The sequence below is a fragment of the Cotesia glomerata genome, linkage group LG4, assembly GCF_020080835.1.
Source record: "Cotesia glomerata isolate CgM1 linkage group LG4, MPM_Cglom_v2.3, whole genome shotgun sequence".
NCBI classification, from domain to species: Eukaryota; Metazoa; Arthropoda; class Insecta; order Hymenoptera; family Braconidae; genus Cotesia; species Cotesia glomerata.
The window spans coordinates 11,842,032-11,859,314 of record NC_058161.1 but is presented as its reverse complement, the minus strand read 5'-3'; the positions used below and the strand labels follow the sequence as shown (position 1 = coordinate 11,859,314).

The 17,283-nt window shown below is 25.5% G+C and overlaps 4 protein-coding genes across 5 annotated transcripts; 2 read left to right on the top strand and 2 right to left on the bottom strand.

The window, feature by feature from the left end:
* Nucleotides 1-31: 31 nt before the first annotated feature.
* On the bottom strand, nucleotides 32-4,022 carry LOC123262767. Its single transcript, XM_044725177.1, has 5 exons — nucleotides 3,846-4,022; nucleotides 2,511-3,035; nucleotides 1,389-1,885; nucleotides 222-529; nucleotides 32-155 (listed from the first exon to the last, which is right to left on the bottom strand). The coding sequence occupies exons 1-5, from the start codon at nucleotides 3,903-3,905 to the stop codon at nucleotides 91-93; spliced, it is 1,455 nt and encodes a 484-aa protein (XP_044581112.1). The 5' UTR covers nucleotides 3,906-4,022; the 3' UTR covers nucleotides 32-90.
* A 117-nt stretch (nucleotides 4,023-4,139) lies between these two features.
* On the top strand, nucleotides 4,140-8,785 carry LOC123262766 (glycerol-3-phosphate acyltransferase 3). Of its 2 annotated transcripts, none has more exons than XM_044725176.1 (8): nucleotides 4,140-4,432; nucleotides 5,543-5,830; nucleotides 5,902-6,051; nucleotides 6,297-6,431; nucleotides 6,576-6,809; nucleotides 6,893-7,008; nucleotides 7,764-8,114; nucleotides 8,415-8,785. In XM_044725176.1, exons 1-8 carry the CDS (start codon nucleotides 4,280-4,282, stop codon nucleotides 8,500-8,502), a joined length of 1,515 nt encoding a protein of 504 aa, XP_044581111.1. In that variant the 5' UTR covers nucleotides 4,140-4,279; the 3' UTR covers nucleotides 8,503-8,785. The 2 variants fall into 2 exon arrangements, with proteins under 2 accessions (XP_044581111.1, XP_044581110.1); XM_044725175.1 differs by having other exon boundaries at nucleotides 5,543-5,833.
* A 1,068-nt stretch (nucleotides 8,786-9,853) lies between these two features.
* LOC123262935 (39S ribosomal protein L43, mitochondrial) lies at nucleotides 9,854-12,430 on the bottom strand. Its single transcript, XM_044725433.1, has 4 exons — nucleotides 12,206-12,430; nucleotides 11,317-11,423; nucleotides 10,131-10,336; nucleotides 9,854-10,024 (listed from the first exon to the last, which is right to left on the bottom strand). Exons 1-4 carry the CDS (start codon nucleotides 12,340-12,342, stop codon nucleotides 9,911-9,913), a joined length of 564 nt encoding a protein of 187 aa, XP_044581368.1. The 5' UTR covers nucleotides 12,343-12,430; the 3' UTR covers nucleotides 9,854-9,910.
* A 115-nt stretch (nucleotides 12,431-12,545) lies between these two features.
* Nucleotides 12,546-17,268, top strand: LOC123262933 (DNA mismatch repair protein Mlh1). The gene is made up of 4 exons (XM_044725428.1): nucleotides 12,546-12,787; nucleotides 12,860-12,923; nucleotides 14,103-15,174; nucleotides 16,226-17,268. The coding sequence occupies exons 1-4, from the start codon at nucleotides 12,675-12,677 to the stop codon at nucleotides 17,266-17,268; spliced, it is 2,292 nt and encodes a 763-aa protein (XP_044581363.1). The 5' UTR covers nucleotides 12,546-12,674.
* Nucleotides 17,269-17,283: the final 15 nt, after the last annotated feature.

Below are 17,283 nucleotides of genomic sequence, written 5' to 3'. Positions count from 1 at the left end.
CATATTATATAATTAAAACATTAATTATATCACAATTTATAATAATATTTATTAAAGTAAAAAAAAATTACAAATATAAAAATAATTTAATTAAAAATACTTCGGTTGGCGCTTCAATACTGAAATATCTAGATTTTGTCGATTCTGTTTTTTACCTAGAAATAATTATTTATTCAAAATTAAAATAGTCTGTAAGAATAATTTTATAAAAAAATACATACCTTTATAATTATACACTGAATTATCTTCTAAATGCAATAATTGACGATACCGTTCATCGTTTATTATATTATTTAATAATTTATCAGTGTTATTATTATAATTATCACCGTCATTAATGGGAGAACTGATAACGCTCATTAATTTAGTCAATGTTTGTAAATTGGGGCTCTCACTATTGTGCCCGAGATATTTTAATGCTAGAGCTTGCATATGGATACTCGTATTGTCGTCGACTATTGAATTTGTTGTTTGGACTATGTTGGTTTGGTAATTTACTTTTGGATAATATGACGAGTCGTAGTTCATTCTATAATAAGAAAAAAATAAGTATTTATTATTATTACTATTAGGAATTTGGAAATAATAATTTTAATTTATTAAATAATGACTTTTGTTAAATTGCACTGTACTTTCTTAATTATTGACATTTTTAAAGATATAAGCTCATTTTAACATTACACTCATCAAGAGCTTTCATTTGAGTACCCACATGCGTTTTTGATATATTTTTCATATATACATATATATAATATATATAAATATATCAAATATATGAAAAATTGATGTGGGTACTTAAATGAAAGGTCTTGATGAGTGTAACATCAAGATGAGCTTATATCTTTAAAAATGTCAATAGTTCACAAGATAAAATGTAATTTCTTAATTATTGACATTTTTAAAGATATAAGCTCATCCTGATGTTATACTCATCAAGAGTTTTCATTTGAGTACCCACGTGCCTTTTTGATATATTTTTCATACATACATATATATAATATATATAAATATATCAAATATATGAAAAATTGATGTGGGTACTTAAATGAAAGGTCTTGATGAGTGTAACATAAAGATGAGCTTATATCTTTAAAAATGTCAATAGTTCACAAGATACAAGGTCATTCCTTAATTACTGACATTTTTAAAGATATAAGCTCATCTTGACATTACACTCATGAAGAGCTTTCATTTGAGTACCCACATGCATTTTTGATATATTTTTCATATATACATATATATAAATATATAAAATATATGAAAAATTGATGTGGGTACTCAAATGAAAGGTCTCGATGAGTGTAAAGTCAGGATGAGCTTATATCTTTAAGAATGTCAATAGTTCACAAGATACAAGGTCATTTCTTAATATAGATAATAATAATAACCTTTCATCAATAGAAATAATTTTATCATCACCCAACCCAGTAGCCATGGTAGCCTTAAATATCTTCCACTGCTGCATCATAGACCTCTGCTGTCCCTTGTCATTAATAATCGACTGTTGAGTCTGATAACGATGTTGTTGCTGGGACTGACCATCATTCTGAGTGTCAAGCATTTCATTAACCTGACACATCATGTTATTGTAAAAGGTCCACCCAACCTTGGAAGAAACTTTCCCCTTTGGCTTGGCACAACCATCATCACTCTGACTACCATTGCTTCGGCAATCATTGTCCCCATAAGTATTAAAATTGCCTCCATGCTTCGAGGACATCACTCTGACTGACAATGGATCGTTAATTCTAGGCCCAGGTGATGGCAAGTCAATCACCGGAATTAAATTAGCTTCATTAGGTTTCTTCTTTACAGTAAATTCTAAGCTTGTCATCACACCTATTGATATTTTAGCATCTTCATGGCTATCATTTTTAGCTAATTTCTGAAATAAATAAATTACATTAAACTTAGCAGTCTCTCAAATATTTTTTAAATTTTATTTAAAAAATAAATTTACTTAAAAAAATTATTTTTAAAAAATTGCATTTTTTATTTTTTAAATTTTCTAAATATGCATTTTTTTTCTAAATTTTTTTTGCCATAATTTTTTTTATTACAAAATTTTTAAAAAGTTATAAAATATCTCCTAAATGAATTTTTATATTTAATAAATATGACATTAAAGTTAGCAGTAACTTTACAATTTTTTATTTTTATTTTACAAAAAAGTTTTGTATTTTTTTAAATATTTAAATTTGTAATTTTTAATTAATTAATTAAAATAAAAATTTTCAGATATAATAAACATAAATATTATAAGACACTTGTCAAATTTTTAATAATTAATTTTAAAAAATAATAAAATTATTAAAAAAAAAAATTGTATTTTTTATTTTTTAAGTTTTCTAAATATACATTTTTTTCCAAGCTTTTTTTTTTCATAATTTATTTTATCACAAAAATTTTTAAAAATTATAAAATATCTCCTAAATTAATTTTCATAATAAATAAATAAATAAATAAATAAATAAATAAAAAAAAATAAAGATATTTAATTAAAAACTTACAATTTTTTCACTATTAATTTTTTCTCTCTGGTGAATTGATATCAAAGCATTTATTTGAATTTCCAGAGACTTTATTTGCTGACTCTGTGATTTTATCAACGACATCAATAATTTTAAATTATTATAACTCTCCAGGATGTCATTTTTGCTTCTACTGACACAATTATTTGAATTTAATTGTCTGTGTGATTTATTTTGCTGCAAATGCCCGGAAATGTGTCTGTAAATAGGTTCAATACTCGGCGCTATTTGTCCAGAGTTGATAGGAATGATACTAGTGGTACTTTCCTTGAGCTTTTGATAGAATTTAAACCTCAAATCGTTCCCAATGTCTTGTTTTTTTAATACTTCAGTCGAGTGCTCGGTTATTGCCCTCAATTTTTGGAAATTTTCACTTCTAGGAGGTCGAGCTTTTTTATTATAATTGTTATTATTATTATTATTAGAAACTTCTGCTCTAGGATGAACATTGTTTGGGCTGATAAATGAAATATCTGGGATGCTTGGGGTCACTAAAGCTTTGTCCTAAAATTATTTTAAAATTAAATTTTTTATTATTTTTATAAATTATAAAACAATTTTTTTTGTCATAAAAATTAAGAACAAAAATTGTTTTTTTTAAATTTTGATATCTGCCAAAATTTTTATTTTTTTTTAATATTTAAATTTGTAATTTCTAATTAATTAATTGTAGAAATTGTAAAATTTTGTGAAAAAGAAATTTTTATAAAAATTAAGATCATAAATTGTTTTTTTTTAATTTTGACATGTGTCAAAATTTCTAATTATTTTGTTTTTAAAATAAGTTAATTAAAAACTTGAATTTTTAATTTTTTTTTAAATATTTAAATTTGTAATTTTTAATTAATTAATTGTAAAAATTTTTTATAAAAATTAAGAACATAAATTGTTTTTTTTAATTATGACAACTGCCAAAATTTTTAATTATTTTTCTTTTTTAAATAAATTAATTGAAAATTTGAATTTTTTATTTTTTTTTCAATATCTAAATTTGCAATTTTTAATTAATTAATTGTAAAATTTTCTATAAAAATTGTTAAAATTTTCATAAAAATTAAGAACAAAATTTTTTTTTTAATTTTGACATCTGCCAAAATTTTTAATTAAAAATTTGAATTTTTAATTTTTTTAAATATTTAAATTTGTAATTTTCAATAAATTAATTAAAATAAAAATTGTCAGATATAAAAATCATAAATATTATAAGACACCTGTCAAATTTTTAATAATTAATTAAAAATAACAATAAAATTATTAATTTAAAAAAATTTTCTACCTGTCAAAATTTTTTCACAAAAATAAATAAATAATTACCGTCAATCCAGAAATAGGACCTCCCAATTTTCTCCTAGGTTCAGTGTCATATTTATCCATTACAAAAAAACCAAAATTCACTTATATAAAATCAACAATTAACTAACAACAAACAAAATAATCAAAATGGAGGTTATATTTTCACAACACTCTTGCCGCAAACTTATTTTTATAATTTTTATTTACAAAAAAAACGTCCTTAATTTAGCGCGCATGCGCATAAAGCACACGTGACATTTTAACGATGACAATGATGATAATGGCGATGGTTACTGTCCACAAACTATGCATACATTACACACACAACACACACTGTATATAGAAGTGTAGCAAAAATCGGAGCCAGGATCCAGCGCACAGTTTACAGAGTTTACAGAGTGGCACACAGCACAGTGAGCACAAAACACACAATATTAAATAATAATTTATCCAAAATGGTGCTGCTGTTGTCGATCGTCTCTTTTACATTTTCTCTTTTATTAACTCCTTTCTTCATGATTTCTTTGGGACTGATATTTATCGCATCCATCGGGAAGTCCCTCGGGATACGCAAGCTTTATATTAAAATGTTGCTCACGTTATTTGAAGTAAGTCATTTATTTTTAATTAATCCTCACTTATATTTATATTACTAACCTTAATTTCATTTTATAAAATGTCACTTTTTCCCAGTGAACAACTTTTATTTTTTTATATACCAAGTTGGCCTTGTTGAGTGTAAATAGACTTTGTCACTGAACTCTCTTAAAAATTAAAGGATGACAGTGGGGAGTTTTTTTTAGTGAATTATTTTAACAGAGGGTTAATTTATTAATTAAAGTTTAAAATTTTTATTTTTATTTTTTTTGTAATAATTTTATCAATAAGACAAATCAAAAATTTTTAAGTCAAACTATTGGTATTATTATTATTATTATTATTATTATTATTATTATTAAGAATTTGGCGATAATAATAATAATAATAATAAATTATTTTATTTTTAATTAAAATATTACAATTTTTTAAGTCAAATTATTATTAGGATTTTGACAATAATAATAATAATAATAATAATAATAATAAATTATTTTTTATTTTAAAGTAAAATGTTAAAAAATTTTTAAGTCAAACAATTATTATTATTATTATTATTATTATTATTATTATTATTATTATTTTTACAATAATAATAATAATAATAATAATAATAATAATAATAATAATAAATTACTTTTTATTTTAAAGTAAAATGTTAAAAAATTTTTAAGTCAAACAATTATTATTATTATTATTATTATTATTATTATTATTATTAGGATTTTTACAATAATAATAATAATAATAATAATAATAATAATAATAATAAATTACTTTTTATTTTAAAGTAAAATGTTAAAAAATTTTTAAGTCAAACAATTATTATTATTATTATTATTATTAGGATTTTGACAATAATAATAATAATAATAAAATAAATTATTTTTTGTTTTAAATTAAAATTTTTTTAAGTATAAAAATGAATAATAATGATAACATAAACTTTGTCTTATGTCAATAAAATACTTGACATTTTTTTAGTATCAAGCTAATTAATTAACAATTGTATTTTGACAAGGTACAAAGTTCTTTAACAGATGATTCAACATAATAGTACTAAAAAATTTTTTTACAAGCCTAATTGATAAAATATTTAAATATATAAATATATATTTCAGTATGGAAGATTGAACATTGAAAAAGTCCGGCTTCAAGGAAAAACTCAGGACGACAAAAACAAACAAGACAAAGGTGGCGGCGGTGGCGAGTTCAATTATTCGACAGATAGTTTTAATTCGTCATTTGAAACTGACGATGGAAAATTTAAAAATGGATCTTTGGGAAACACTGTAATTGCAAGGTCCAGAGATCTTATTCTTGTACCTGAACCAGAACAGAAGAACAAAAATAATGAGGATAAGTCGAGTAAAAAAGACCCACAGACTGATGAAGATGTTAATGATAAGGTAGTTTTATCTTGTGTCATATAATTAATCTTTTTAAATGAGATTGTAATTTTTTATTTTTTACTTTGCAGAAAAATATGAAAAATTATGAAAGACAATCGTCTTTTGAAACACTACACACGGTCTTTGATCCGACCTTTTGTTTTGATTATATAAAGGCTGGTGTTGAAGCTATTATTGAAGATCAAGTTACTTCACGATTTGAAGCTGAAGAATTAAAAGTATTTATTTATTTTTTTGTTAAAAATTTTTTTTTAATATTTTAATGCAATTTTTTATAAATAATTTTATTAAACTTAATTTATTTTTTAAACAAAACTAAAAAATAAATTAATAAAAAATTGCATTAAATAATTTTTTAAGTTTTTTAAATGCAAAATTTTTTTAAAATTAACTTTTATAATTATTTATAAAAAAAAATTAATATTAATAATTATTATTGATTAATTAATTATTTTAATTACAGAATTGGAATTTACTTACTCGCACAAATAGACACTATGAATTTATTTCATGGAAATTGACAGTAATTTGGATGTTTGGATTTATTTTGAGATATTTTTTTCTTCTACCTCTTAGAATTTTTATTTTTTTTTTCGGGGTATGTATTGAATATTTAAAAAAAAATTATAATAATTTATTATTATAAAATATTTTTGATAATTTTTTTAATAATAAATTATTATTTATTATTATAAAAAAAAATTATAAATTGACAAAATTTATTATTGTAAAAATTGAACAGGTAATGTGGCTGACAATTTGTACTGCAATAGTCGGTTACGTCCCGGAAGGAAACTTCAAACGTTGGTTGAATCACAAAGTATCGATGATGTGCTTTGCAATTTTGTCTGGGGCCCTTTCCTCGGTAATTAACTATCACAACGCTGAGTACAAGCCTGTGAGAGGTATTTGCGTCGCTAATCATACCTCTCCGATTGATGTGCTTGTTTTGATGTGCGACAATTCTTACTCTTTAGTGAGTTTTATTTGTATTAAATTATTACTAGGATGATATACTTAGTTGTAATTGGAGTAATTAATGAAAAATTCTTTTTTAAGATTGGGCAGCGTCATGGAGGATTTTTAGGAATTCTTCAGAGAGCTTTAGCACGTGCGTCTCCACATATTTGGTTTGAACGATCGGAAGTTAAGGACCGTGAAGCTGTTACTAAAAGGTACTTTATCATGATAATGATTATAGTTCAAAAATTATCATTACTAATGATAAGTATTTAGGCTGCATTAAAAAATGCTCTATCTTTAGATATATAAATGAGAAATGACCTTGTATCTTGAGAACTATTGACATTTTTAAAGATATAAGCTCATCCTGATGTTACACTCATCGAGACCTTTCATTTGAGTACCCACATCAATTTTTCATATATTTTATATATATTATATATATGTATATATGAAAAATATATCAAAAATGCATGTGGGTACTCAAATGAAAGCTCTTCATGAGTGTAGCATCAGGATGAGCTTATATCTTAAAAAATGTCAATAACTAAGAAATTATCTTGTATCTTGAGAACTATTGACATTTTTAAAGATATAAGCTCATCTTGATGTTACACTCATCGAGACCTTTCATTTGAGTACCCACATCAATTTTTCATATATTTTATATATTTCATATATTTATATATATGTATATATATATATATATATATATATATATATATATATATGTATATATATATATATTTATATATATATATATGTATTTATGAAAAATATATAAAAAATGCATGTGGGTACTCAAATGAAAGCTCTTGATGAGTGTAACATCGGGATGAGCTTATATCTTAAAAAACGTCAATAGTTAAGAAAGTACAGTGCAATTTGTTAAAATTCATTATTTAATAAAGCAAAATTATATATACTAGTTATTAAAAAGAACAATAATAATAATAAAATTTAACAGATTAAAGCACCACATCTCTGATCCAACAAATCCGCCAATCTTAATATTCCCGGAAGGTACTTGCATCAACAATACCTCTGTAATGCAATTTAAAAAAGGCAGCTTTGAAGTGGGAGGTGTTATTTATCCAGTAGCTATAAAATACGATCCAAAATTCGGCGATGCTTTCTGGAACAGCAGTAGATACTCAATGTTACAATATTTATATATGATGATGTCCAGTTGGGCTATTGTGTGCGATGTCTGGTACTTGCCACCGATGTACAGAGATACGGATGAGAGCGCTATTGATTTTGCCAATCGCGTTAAATCTGTTATTGCTCGACAAGGTGGCCTCGTTGATCTTCAATGGTTTGTTTTTATTATTATTATTATTATTATTATTATTATTATTATTATTATTATTGCAAAAAAAAATTAAGAGCTGCAATAATAATTTTGTTAATAATCATTATTATTGTTAATGAAAAAAAATTGAGTTTAAATAATTAATTCTTGCTCAAAATTTATTATTATTGTTATTGCCAAAAAAATTAATTTTTTAAAATTATTATTATTATTGTTAATGAAAAAAAATTGAGTTTATAATAATTATTTTTTGCTCAAAATTTATTATTATTAATATTTTTATAATTATTTTTATTTTTTTAGGGACGGCCAGCTTAAAAGAAATAAGCCAAAAAAAGAGTGGAGAGAAAAACAACAAGAAGAACTAAGTAAACGTCTGAAAGTAGAATAATTAAAATAATAACTTATTACAATTATACTAGGTATGTCAACACTGGTCTAATTTATACAAAAGAAAGAAAAAAAAAAACAAAGTGATAAAGATTATTATAATTATTGATGAATAATGTATGATACCTGTTAATATTGTGTAAATGATGGCACTGGGGTTTGTTTTTTCTTTTTTAATTAATGTACTGTGTGTGTGTGTATATATATAATGCAAGCTAGTGTAATTTTTCACGTACAAAATATTGTTTAAATTCACCTTGTCATAAATAAATTATTAATAAGAATTTTGTTAGATTGTAATAGATACTTTTTTTTTTTTTTTTTTTTTCTCACGTGAGCGTGATTTCGACGGTTTAATTAGCAATTGGTCTAACTCTTTATTTTTTAGAGTGATTTTTTAATTTTTTGATACAGCAGTATATTTATAAATTATAAATTAATAATTAATAATTGAGTAATTATTAATAATTAATAATTATAAATTAATTATTAACAACTAACAATTACAAATTAATAATTAATAATTGAATAATTATTAATAATTGATTATTAATAATTCTAAATTTAATTATTAAAAAAAAAAATTAATCATTAATAATAATTATAAATTATTTGAATGATCCACAATAAAATATTATACCTCTATTAAGATAAAAGACCCAATTATTGACACTTGCAATTTAATTTTAATTAAAAAAAAAAATTAACTAATAAAATAATAAATACAATTTTTAAATTATAAATTTTAAGATTGATTTTTTGAGAACATTTTATTTTTTTAATTAGAAAAAAATTGCAAGTGTCAATAACTGGATCTTTTACCTTAGATAATAAATTGTTTTTTAAAGTGATAAGATAAAAGACCCAGTTATTGACCTTGTTTCTTGACAGTTGCAATTTTATTCTAATTAAATAAAATTAAATGTTCTTAGAAAACCAATCTTAAAATTTATAATTCAAAAATTATATATATTAATAATTTATTAGTTGATTTTTTTTTTTTTAATTAGATTAAAATTACAAGTGTCAATAACTGGGTCTTTTACCTTAATAAATTTTGAACTAATTGTTTTTTCGTACAAATAGAAGATTTTATAAAATAAAGTTAGACAATTTGCTAATTAGAACGTCAATTTGTTACCGAAAAAACCAAATAATTATTAAAGATATATTTTGCTACTTTTATATTCAATGTCATTGTCAGTATCAGTATCTGTAAACAAAAATTTTTATTTTATAATTGTAACAGTTTTAATTACATTACTTTTTTTTTTTTTTTTTTTGGTAAATTTTATCAATAATCCATCAGTCAGGGATGTTAATATTTATATTATTAAATAAAATTGTTTTATATTCATCGAATAGTCTTGCATATATTTAAATATTTATAGAATTATAAAATTAATTTTCTAATTAATATTTTCACCAATTGATTTTGTCGGGTGATTTTTTTCAGCTTGATACATTTTTAATAAAATTTCTGTAGCTGTTGGCTTTTGATCCGGTGCTGCTCCAAGTTCGTTCTGTTAAAAAATAATATTAATAATTTTAATTATTTATATGGATTTAAAATTAAGATAAAATTTTTTTTTTTTATTTTAAAAAATTAAAATAAAATTTTTGACTTACATCTGGGAATTTAGTGATATTACTAATAGGATTCATAAATGTAAAAGGTGACCAAGGGCCTTGAATTGAAGGGAACTCTGTGTGCCACATTTTACGTAATCTCATAGCCGAGCCGTCCTGAGCTTGAGTTCGCATTAACTCAAGCCACTTTTGAATATGTAGACTCTCGAAATTCTTTACAGCGACCCAATGTTTTTCACCATTTACTTTAACAATTAAAAATACCATTATAAATGATAAATGATAAATTATAATTATTAGGTAAATTTCTATAGAAATTTAACTATTGTAGCCGGTCTCATGTTGTAATTTTAAGAAAATTTTATCATAATATGTTTTATTTCATCGAGTAATGTCGAAAAATGGCGTTGGCTCAAAAGTTTATTTATATATATGTGATATAACGCGCCATGTCAGCAGGATTGCGCCCACAGTTCTCAACCGATCTTTATGAAATTTTGTGGGCTTATTCTGTGGATCAATACCAATATCAAGTTCGAAGATGAGCGAAATCGGCCGGTTAGTTTAAGAGTTGTGGGTGTGTGAAAATGTTTTTCATTTTCAAAAAATTTTGAATTTTGTTTTTTTTATGAAAATAATCTTCTAGATATAAAAGATAGATAAAATCTATCAAATTTATCTTAAACTTCATTTAATTACCTCAATTTAAACTACTATTTGTCTAGTTTTGATGATTTTTTTTTTATTAATTCCGTGAATTTAAAAATTTTCAAAAATTTTTCAATTAACGTATTTCAGCCCTTTTTCTTTAAACAATTTTTAAGCCGTAAAAGGTAGCTTTAATTTAACAAATTTATGTTAAAATTCACATAATTTTCTTCAATTTGAGCTATTATTCGTCACCTTTTGATACTTTTTTCAATTTATTTCGGAGTTTGGAAAATTAAAAAAAAATCAAAAATAAATTAATTTTTAGCTTTTATCATCAAATGACTTTTATCTGTTACAAATCCTATTTTTTAGGTAGATGTCTTTGAATATCTATTTGCTGTAGCCGGTCTCGTATTACTATTTGCAAAAATATATTAAAAAATAAATTTTAGGACATTATTGCCTTTTAATAATGTGTTTTTTTCAATATTCAAACAAGAAATCTACCAATCCATGTCGGGTATGGCCGAATGGCGTTTTTTTTTAATTTAAATATTATTATTATAATACTTACAATACTCAGCAAGCATGACAGGAGTTCTGTGTCTCCTAGGTTTGACATAGACAACAACTCCAGGATTTTCTTTTGCAAAGTCTAGTAAGTGATTCTCTAAAAAATCTCTAAAAATAAATTTATGATTTTAATAATAATAATAAATAATACTAAAGCTAGCTGACATTTTTCATTTTTTGATTTATTTTTATTGATTAAATTAGAACAAAAAAATATTTTTTAAAAATTGCACTAATAGTTTTTAAAGTTTTTTACAAGTAAAAATAAAAAAAATTTTTTTCAAGAAAAAAAAGTTCTAAAAATTTTTTAATTTTTATTAATAATAAAGTTAGCCGACATTTTTCATTTTTAGAGTTTTAATTAATGATTAAACTATAACTAAATAATATTTTTAAAAAATTGCACTTATAGTTTTTAAAGCTTGTTAAAAATGAAATTTTTTTTTACTAAAAAAATTATAAAAATTTTTAAATATCGGCTAAATTAATTTTCATAATTAATGACATTAAATTTAGCTGTCACTTTACAATTTTTTTATTTTCTTTATCAAACAAATTCGTGTTCCAAAAAATTATTTATAAAAAATTGCATTTTTAATTTTTTTAAATTTCTACATGTCAATTTTTTTAAAAATTATTTTTTTGCCATTTATTTTTTACAAAAATTATGACAATTATTAAATATCTTATTTATTAATTTTTATTAATAATTAAAAATTACTAACTAATTACACTGTATTAAAATTGACACTTAAAAATTTTTTAACAATAAAATTAAAAAATTCGAGCTGTCAACAATAATAAAAAAAAATATTTTTTTTATTATAATTAATAAATTTATTTTATTATTATTATTATAATTTAAATATTATTATTATTATTATTCTTACCTCATTCCTTTACTAGTAGGATGGCTTTTACAAAATTTAAGAGTAATTCTCTGCAACTGTCCAACATAACGACCGATCCCATTGCTCAAAGGAGCGCGAAGAAATCCTGATTTAATTACTAAGCTGCGATTAGACATTTTTTAATTATTTATTTATTAATTATTATGTTTTTTCACCAACAACAGCAAAACACCTCGCTGTTAATTTATAACCTATGAAAGTTAGATGTAAAATTCAAAATAAAAAATTCCAAGTTTTGTAGTTGAGAATTTTGCCGCCAGGCCGCGCTGTGTGATCAAATAATGATAATAACAATAATAAAAGTAGTAACGCTTTTTCGTGAGTTAATTTTATGGAGTCGGAGAATGATTAGTTGAAATAAAAATAAAAATATTGAGTATTTTTTTTATTAATGGATGGAAAAAGATTCTATATTTAAATACGATTAATTTATGACAATAATTATAAAATGGCACTCCCGGGAAAAATAAAGAAATTAGATCAAGTGGTTGTCAATCGAATTGCTGCTGGTGAAATAATTCAAAAGCCGGCTAATGCGTTGAAGGAATTAATTGAAAACAGGTTTGTTATTATTTATGAATATAAGTTTTAGTTTATTTATTTATTTTTTTAATTTAATTTATTTTATTTAAGTCTTGACGCAAAAGCAAGTGACATTCAAATAACTGTCAAAGATGGTGGATTAAAATTATTACAGGTAAATAAATTTCAATTAGAACATTAATTAGTAAGGAGTAAAAAAAAAAATTTTATTTAAAAAACAAATATTTTTTTATAATACAAATCTAAAAATTCTTTAGTAATTACTAGCAACCTTGCAGTCACTATGTGGACTATAAATAAATAAAATTTTGCTTTATTAAACAATGAATTTTTTAAAATTGTACTGTGCTTTCTTAAAGATTGACATTTTTAAAGATATAAGCTCATTTTAATGTTACACTCATCAAGAGCTTTCATTTGAATACCCGCATACATTTTTGATATATTTTTCATATATACATATATATAATATATAAATATATAAAATATATGAAAAAATGATGTGGGTACTCAAATGAAAGGTCTTGATGAGTATATCATCAGGATGAACTTATATTTTAAAAAATGTCAATAGTTCACAAGATACCATGTCATTTCTTAATTATTGACATTTTTTAAGATATAAGCTCACCTTGATGTTACAGTCATCAAGAGCTTTCATTTAAGTACCCACATGCATTTTTGATATATTTTTCATATATACATATATATAAATATATAAAATATATGAAAAAATGATGTGGGTACTCAAATGAAAGGTATCGATGAGTATATCATCAGGATGAGCTTATATTTTAGGAAATGTCAATAATTAATAAATTACATTGTATCTTGTGAAATATTGATATTTTTAAAGGTATAAGCTCATCCTGACGTTACACTCATCAAGACCTTTCTTTTGAGTACCCACATCAATTTTTCATATATTTTATATATTTATATATATTATATATATGTATATATGAAAAATATATCAAAAATGCATGTGGGTACTCAAATGAAAGGTCTCGATGAGTATATCATCAGGATGAGCTTATACCTTTAAAAATATCAATATTTCACAAGATACAATGTAATTTCTTAATTATTGACATTTCCTAAAATATAAGCTCATCCTGACGTTACACTCATCAAGACCTTTCTTTTGAGTACCCACATAAATTTTTCATATATTTTATATATTTATATATATGTATATATGAAAAATATATCAAAAATGCATGTGGGTACTCAAATGAAAGGTCTCGATGAGTATATCATCAGGATGAGCTTATATCTTTAAAAATATCAATATTTCACAAAATACAAGATAATTTCTTGATTATGTATCCAGATCCAGGACAACGGCACTGGAATCCTAAAAGAAGATCTCGAAATAGTTTGCGAGCGTTTCACAACCAGCAAGCTATCCTCCTTCGCTGATCTACACTCCTTATCAACGTACGGTTTCCGAGGAGAAGCTCTAGCAAGTATCAGCCACGTGGCTCAGCTGACAATAACAACAAAGACAGCGCAGGACAAGGTAGCTCACCGGGTGAGCTACGTCGACGGTAAACTTAAAGCGCCCCCTAAAGCGTTGGCAGGGAACCAAGGGACTACAATTACCATCGAGAACCTTTTTTATAATGTACCGCAGCGGAGGAAAGCTCTGGATAATATCAGCGAACAATTTACTGGAATAACTGAAGTAGTGACCCGCTATGCGGTTCACAACTCTTCGGTGGCCTTTACTTTAAAGAAACAAGGCGAGAACAGCCCCTACGTCCGGACTCCTAGCAAGTCCGACAGAGTGGATACCATCAAGCTGCTCTTCGGGCAAGCTGTCGCTCGGGAGCTCATAGAAGTCACTCTAGAAGATTCGGTATATAAATTCAAGCTCCAGGCGCTGATCACAAACCCGAATTACTCTAATAAGAAGCTCGTGTTCTTGTTGTTCATCAACCACCGGCTTGTCGAGTCGACGCTGATAAAAAAAATGCTCGACGACTTGTACTCCATCTACCTGCCGAAGAAAACTCACCCTTGGTGTTATATCTCTCTGGAGATTGACCCCAACAATGTGGACGTCAATGTTCATCCCACCAAGTCTCAAGTCAAGTTTTTACATGAAGAAGCTATTGTTGAGAGAGTCAAGGAGGCGCTTGATGGTAAATTGTCTTCTAATAACGCCTCCAGGACTTTTTATGCTCAGGCTAGGCTGCCACAGGTTGACCTCTCGAGAGAAGCTTTGGGCCAGGTCTTGCCTGATCTTACTACAGGAAGCAATGAGAACAAGGACAAGGGCAAGGTTCAAGCCAGTAAAATGGTACGCACTGATCATCAAGCACAGAAGCTTGAGAAGTTTAATTTTACTGTCAGTTTGGAAAAGTCTTTGGATCAACAGCTGGATGGTGAAGTAGAGACAGGTAATTTGCACGATATTTTCTTAATTGTTGAGATTTTTTAAGATATAAGCTCATCCTGATGTTACACTCGTCAAGAGCTTTCGTTTGAGTACCCACATGCATTTTTGATATATTTTTCATATATACATATATAAAATATATATAAATATATTAAATATATAAAAAATTGATGTGGGTACTCAAATGAAAGCTCTTGATAAATGTAACATCGGGAAGAGCTTATATCTTTAAAAATATCAATAGTTCATTAGATACAAGGTCATTTCTTAATTATTAACATTTTTTAAAATATAAGCTCATCCTGATGTTACACTCATTAAGAGCTTTCATTTGAGTACCCACATACATTTTTGATATATTTTTTATATATACATATATATTTATATATATAATATATAAAATATATAAAAAATTGATGTGGGTACTCAAATGAAAGGTCTTGATGAGTGTAATATCAGGGTGAGCTTATATCTTTAAAAATGTCAACAGCTCACTAGATATCAGGTCATTTCTTAAATACTGACATTTTTTAAGATATAAGCTCATCTTGATGTTACACTCATCAAGAGCTTTCATTTGAGTACCCACATCAATTTTTGAGATATTTTTCATATATACATATATATAATATATAAAATATATGAAAAATTGATGTGGGTATTCAAATGAAAGATCTCAATTAGTATAATATAAAGATGAGCTTATATATTTAAAAATGTCAATAGTTCACAAGATACAATGTCATTTCTTAAATATTGACATTTTTTAAGATATAAGCTCATCTTGATATTACATTCATCAAGAGCTTTCATTTGAGTACCCACATGCATTTTTGATATATTTTTCATATATACATATATATAATATATATATAAATATATAAAATATATGAAAAATTGATGTGGGTACTCAAATGAAAGGTCTCGATGAGTGTAACATCAGGATGAGCTTATGTCTTCAAAAATGTCAATAGTTCTCAAGATACAATGTAATTTCTTAATTAAGTATCTAAAGATAGTTTTTTAATAATAAATCAATTGTAATTTTTCAGATCCTGTTGAAGAAGTTAAGCCCAAGGAGCCAGATATAGTATCTAAACCCGCTGAGCGGGCTCTCAAGACAGTCCAAAAGTTGTTCGGCTTTCAAGAACCTACTAGAGAAGCTAAAGAAGCTAAAGCACCTCTCCCTGAAAATCGAATTATCGAGCTGAAATTAACCCCAGCGCCTCCTGAAATTCCTGAAACTCCTGAAATTCCTCCGGAACAAACTCCTGAGTTTTCTGTAACAGTTCCGGAACAAACTTCTGAATGCGTCCGTCTGGAGTCAGTCGAAGAAGAAAAAGAGTCAGCAGCGACATTCAAATCCTACTCTGTAAACTCTTACCGGCGTCCTGTAGAGCTAACAAGTATCTTGAGATTGAGGAAGCGAGTGGAGGACAGCTATCACGGCGGATTGAGAAAAATATTATCTGGAATGATTTTCATCGGGTGCATTGATGAAAAATTAGTTTTGTTCCAGAGCGACGTCGATCTTTATATCTGCAAAGTTAAAAATTTAGCCGAAGAATTATTTTATGAAATAATGCTGTACGACTTTGCTAATTACGGAGTGCTTAAATTCTCTTCAGCTTTGTCGCTGGTAGAACTTGCGAAGCTTGGGCTGAAGAAAAAATCTTCTAAAAGTTCTATGGAACAGTTCGCGGAACAAGTTAAAGATTTGCTGGTCAGCAAATCTGAAATGTTGAAGGAATATTTTGCAATTGTAATCACTAAAAATGGATACATAAAATCTTTGCCGGTTTTGTTAGAAGATTATTATCCAGATGTTGCTGGAGAACTGCCTAATTTTGTGGTAAGACTCGCTACGGAGGTTGACTGGAATGAAGAGCAGAAGTGCTTTGAAGATATCTCCAGAGAAACTGCGAGGTTTTACAGTAATGTTGATTTTAACAAAGATTGGCGGCATTCAATAGAGTACACTCTTTTTCCGGCGGTTAAAGAAAGTCTGCTTCCGCCTAAAGAGTTTGCTCATGACTCCAGTATTCTTAAGATTGCTAGCTTACCTGATTTGTACAAAGTATTTGAGCGTTGTTGATTTTTCGAATTGTTT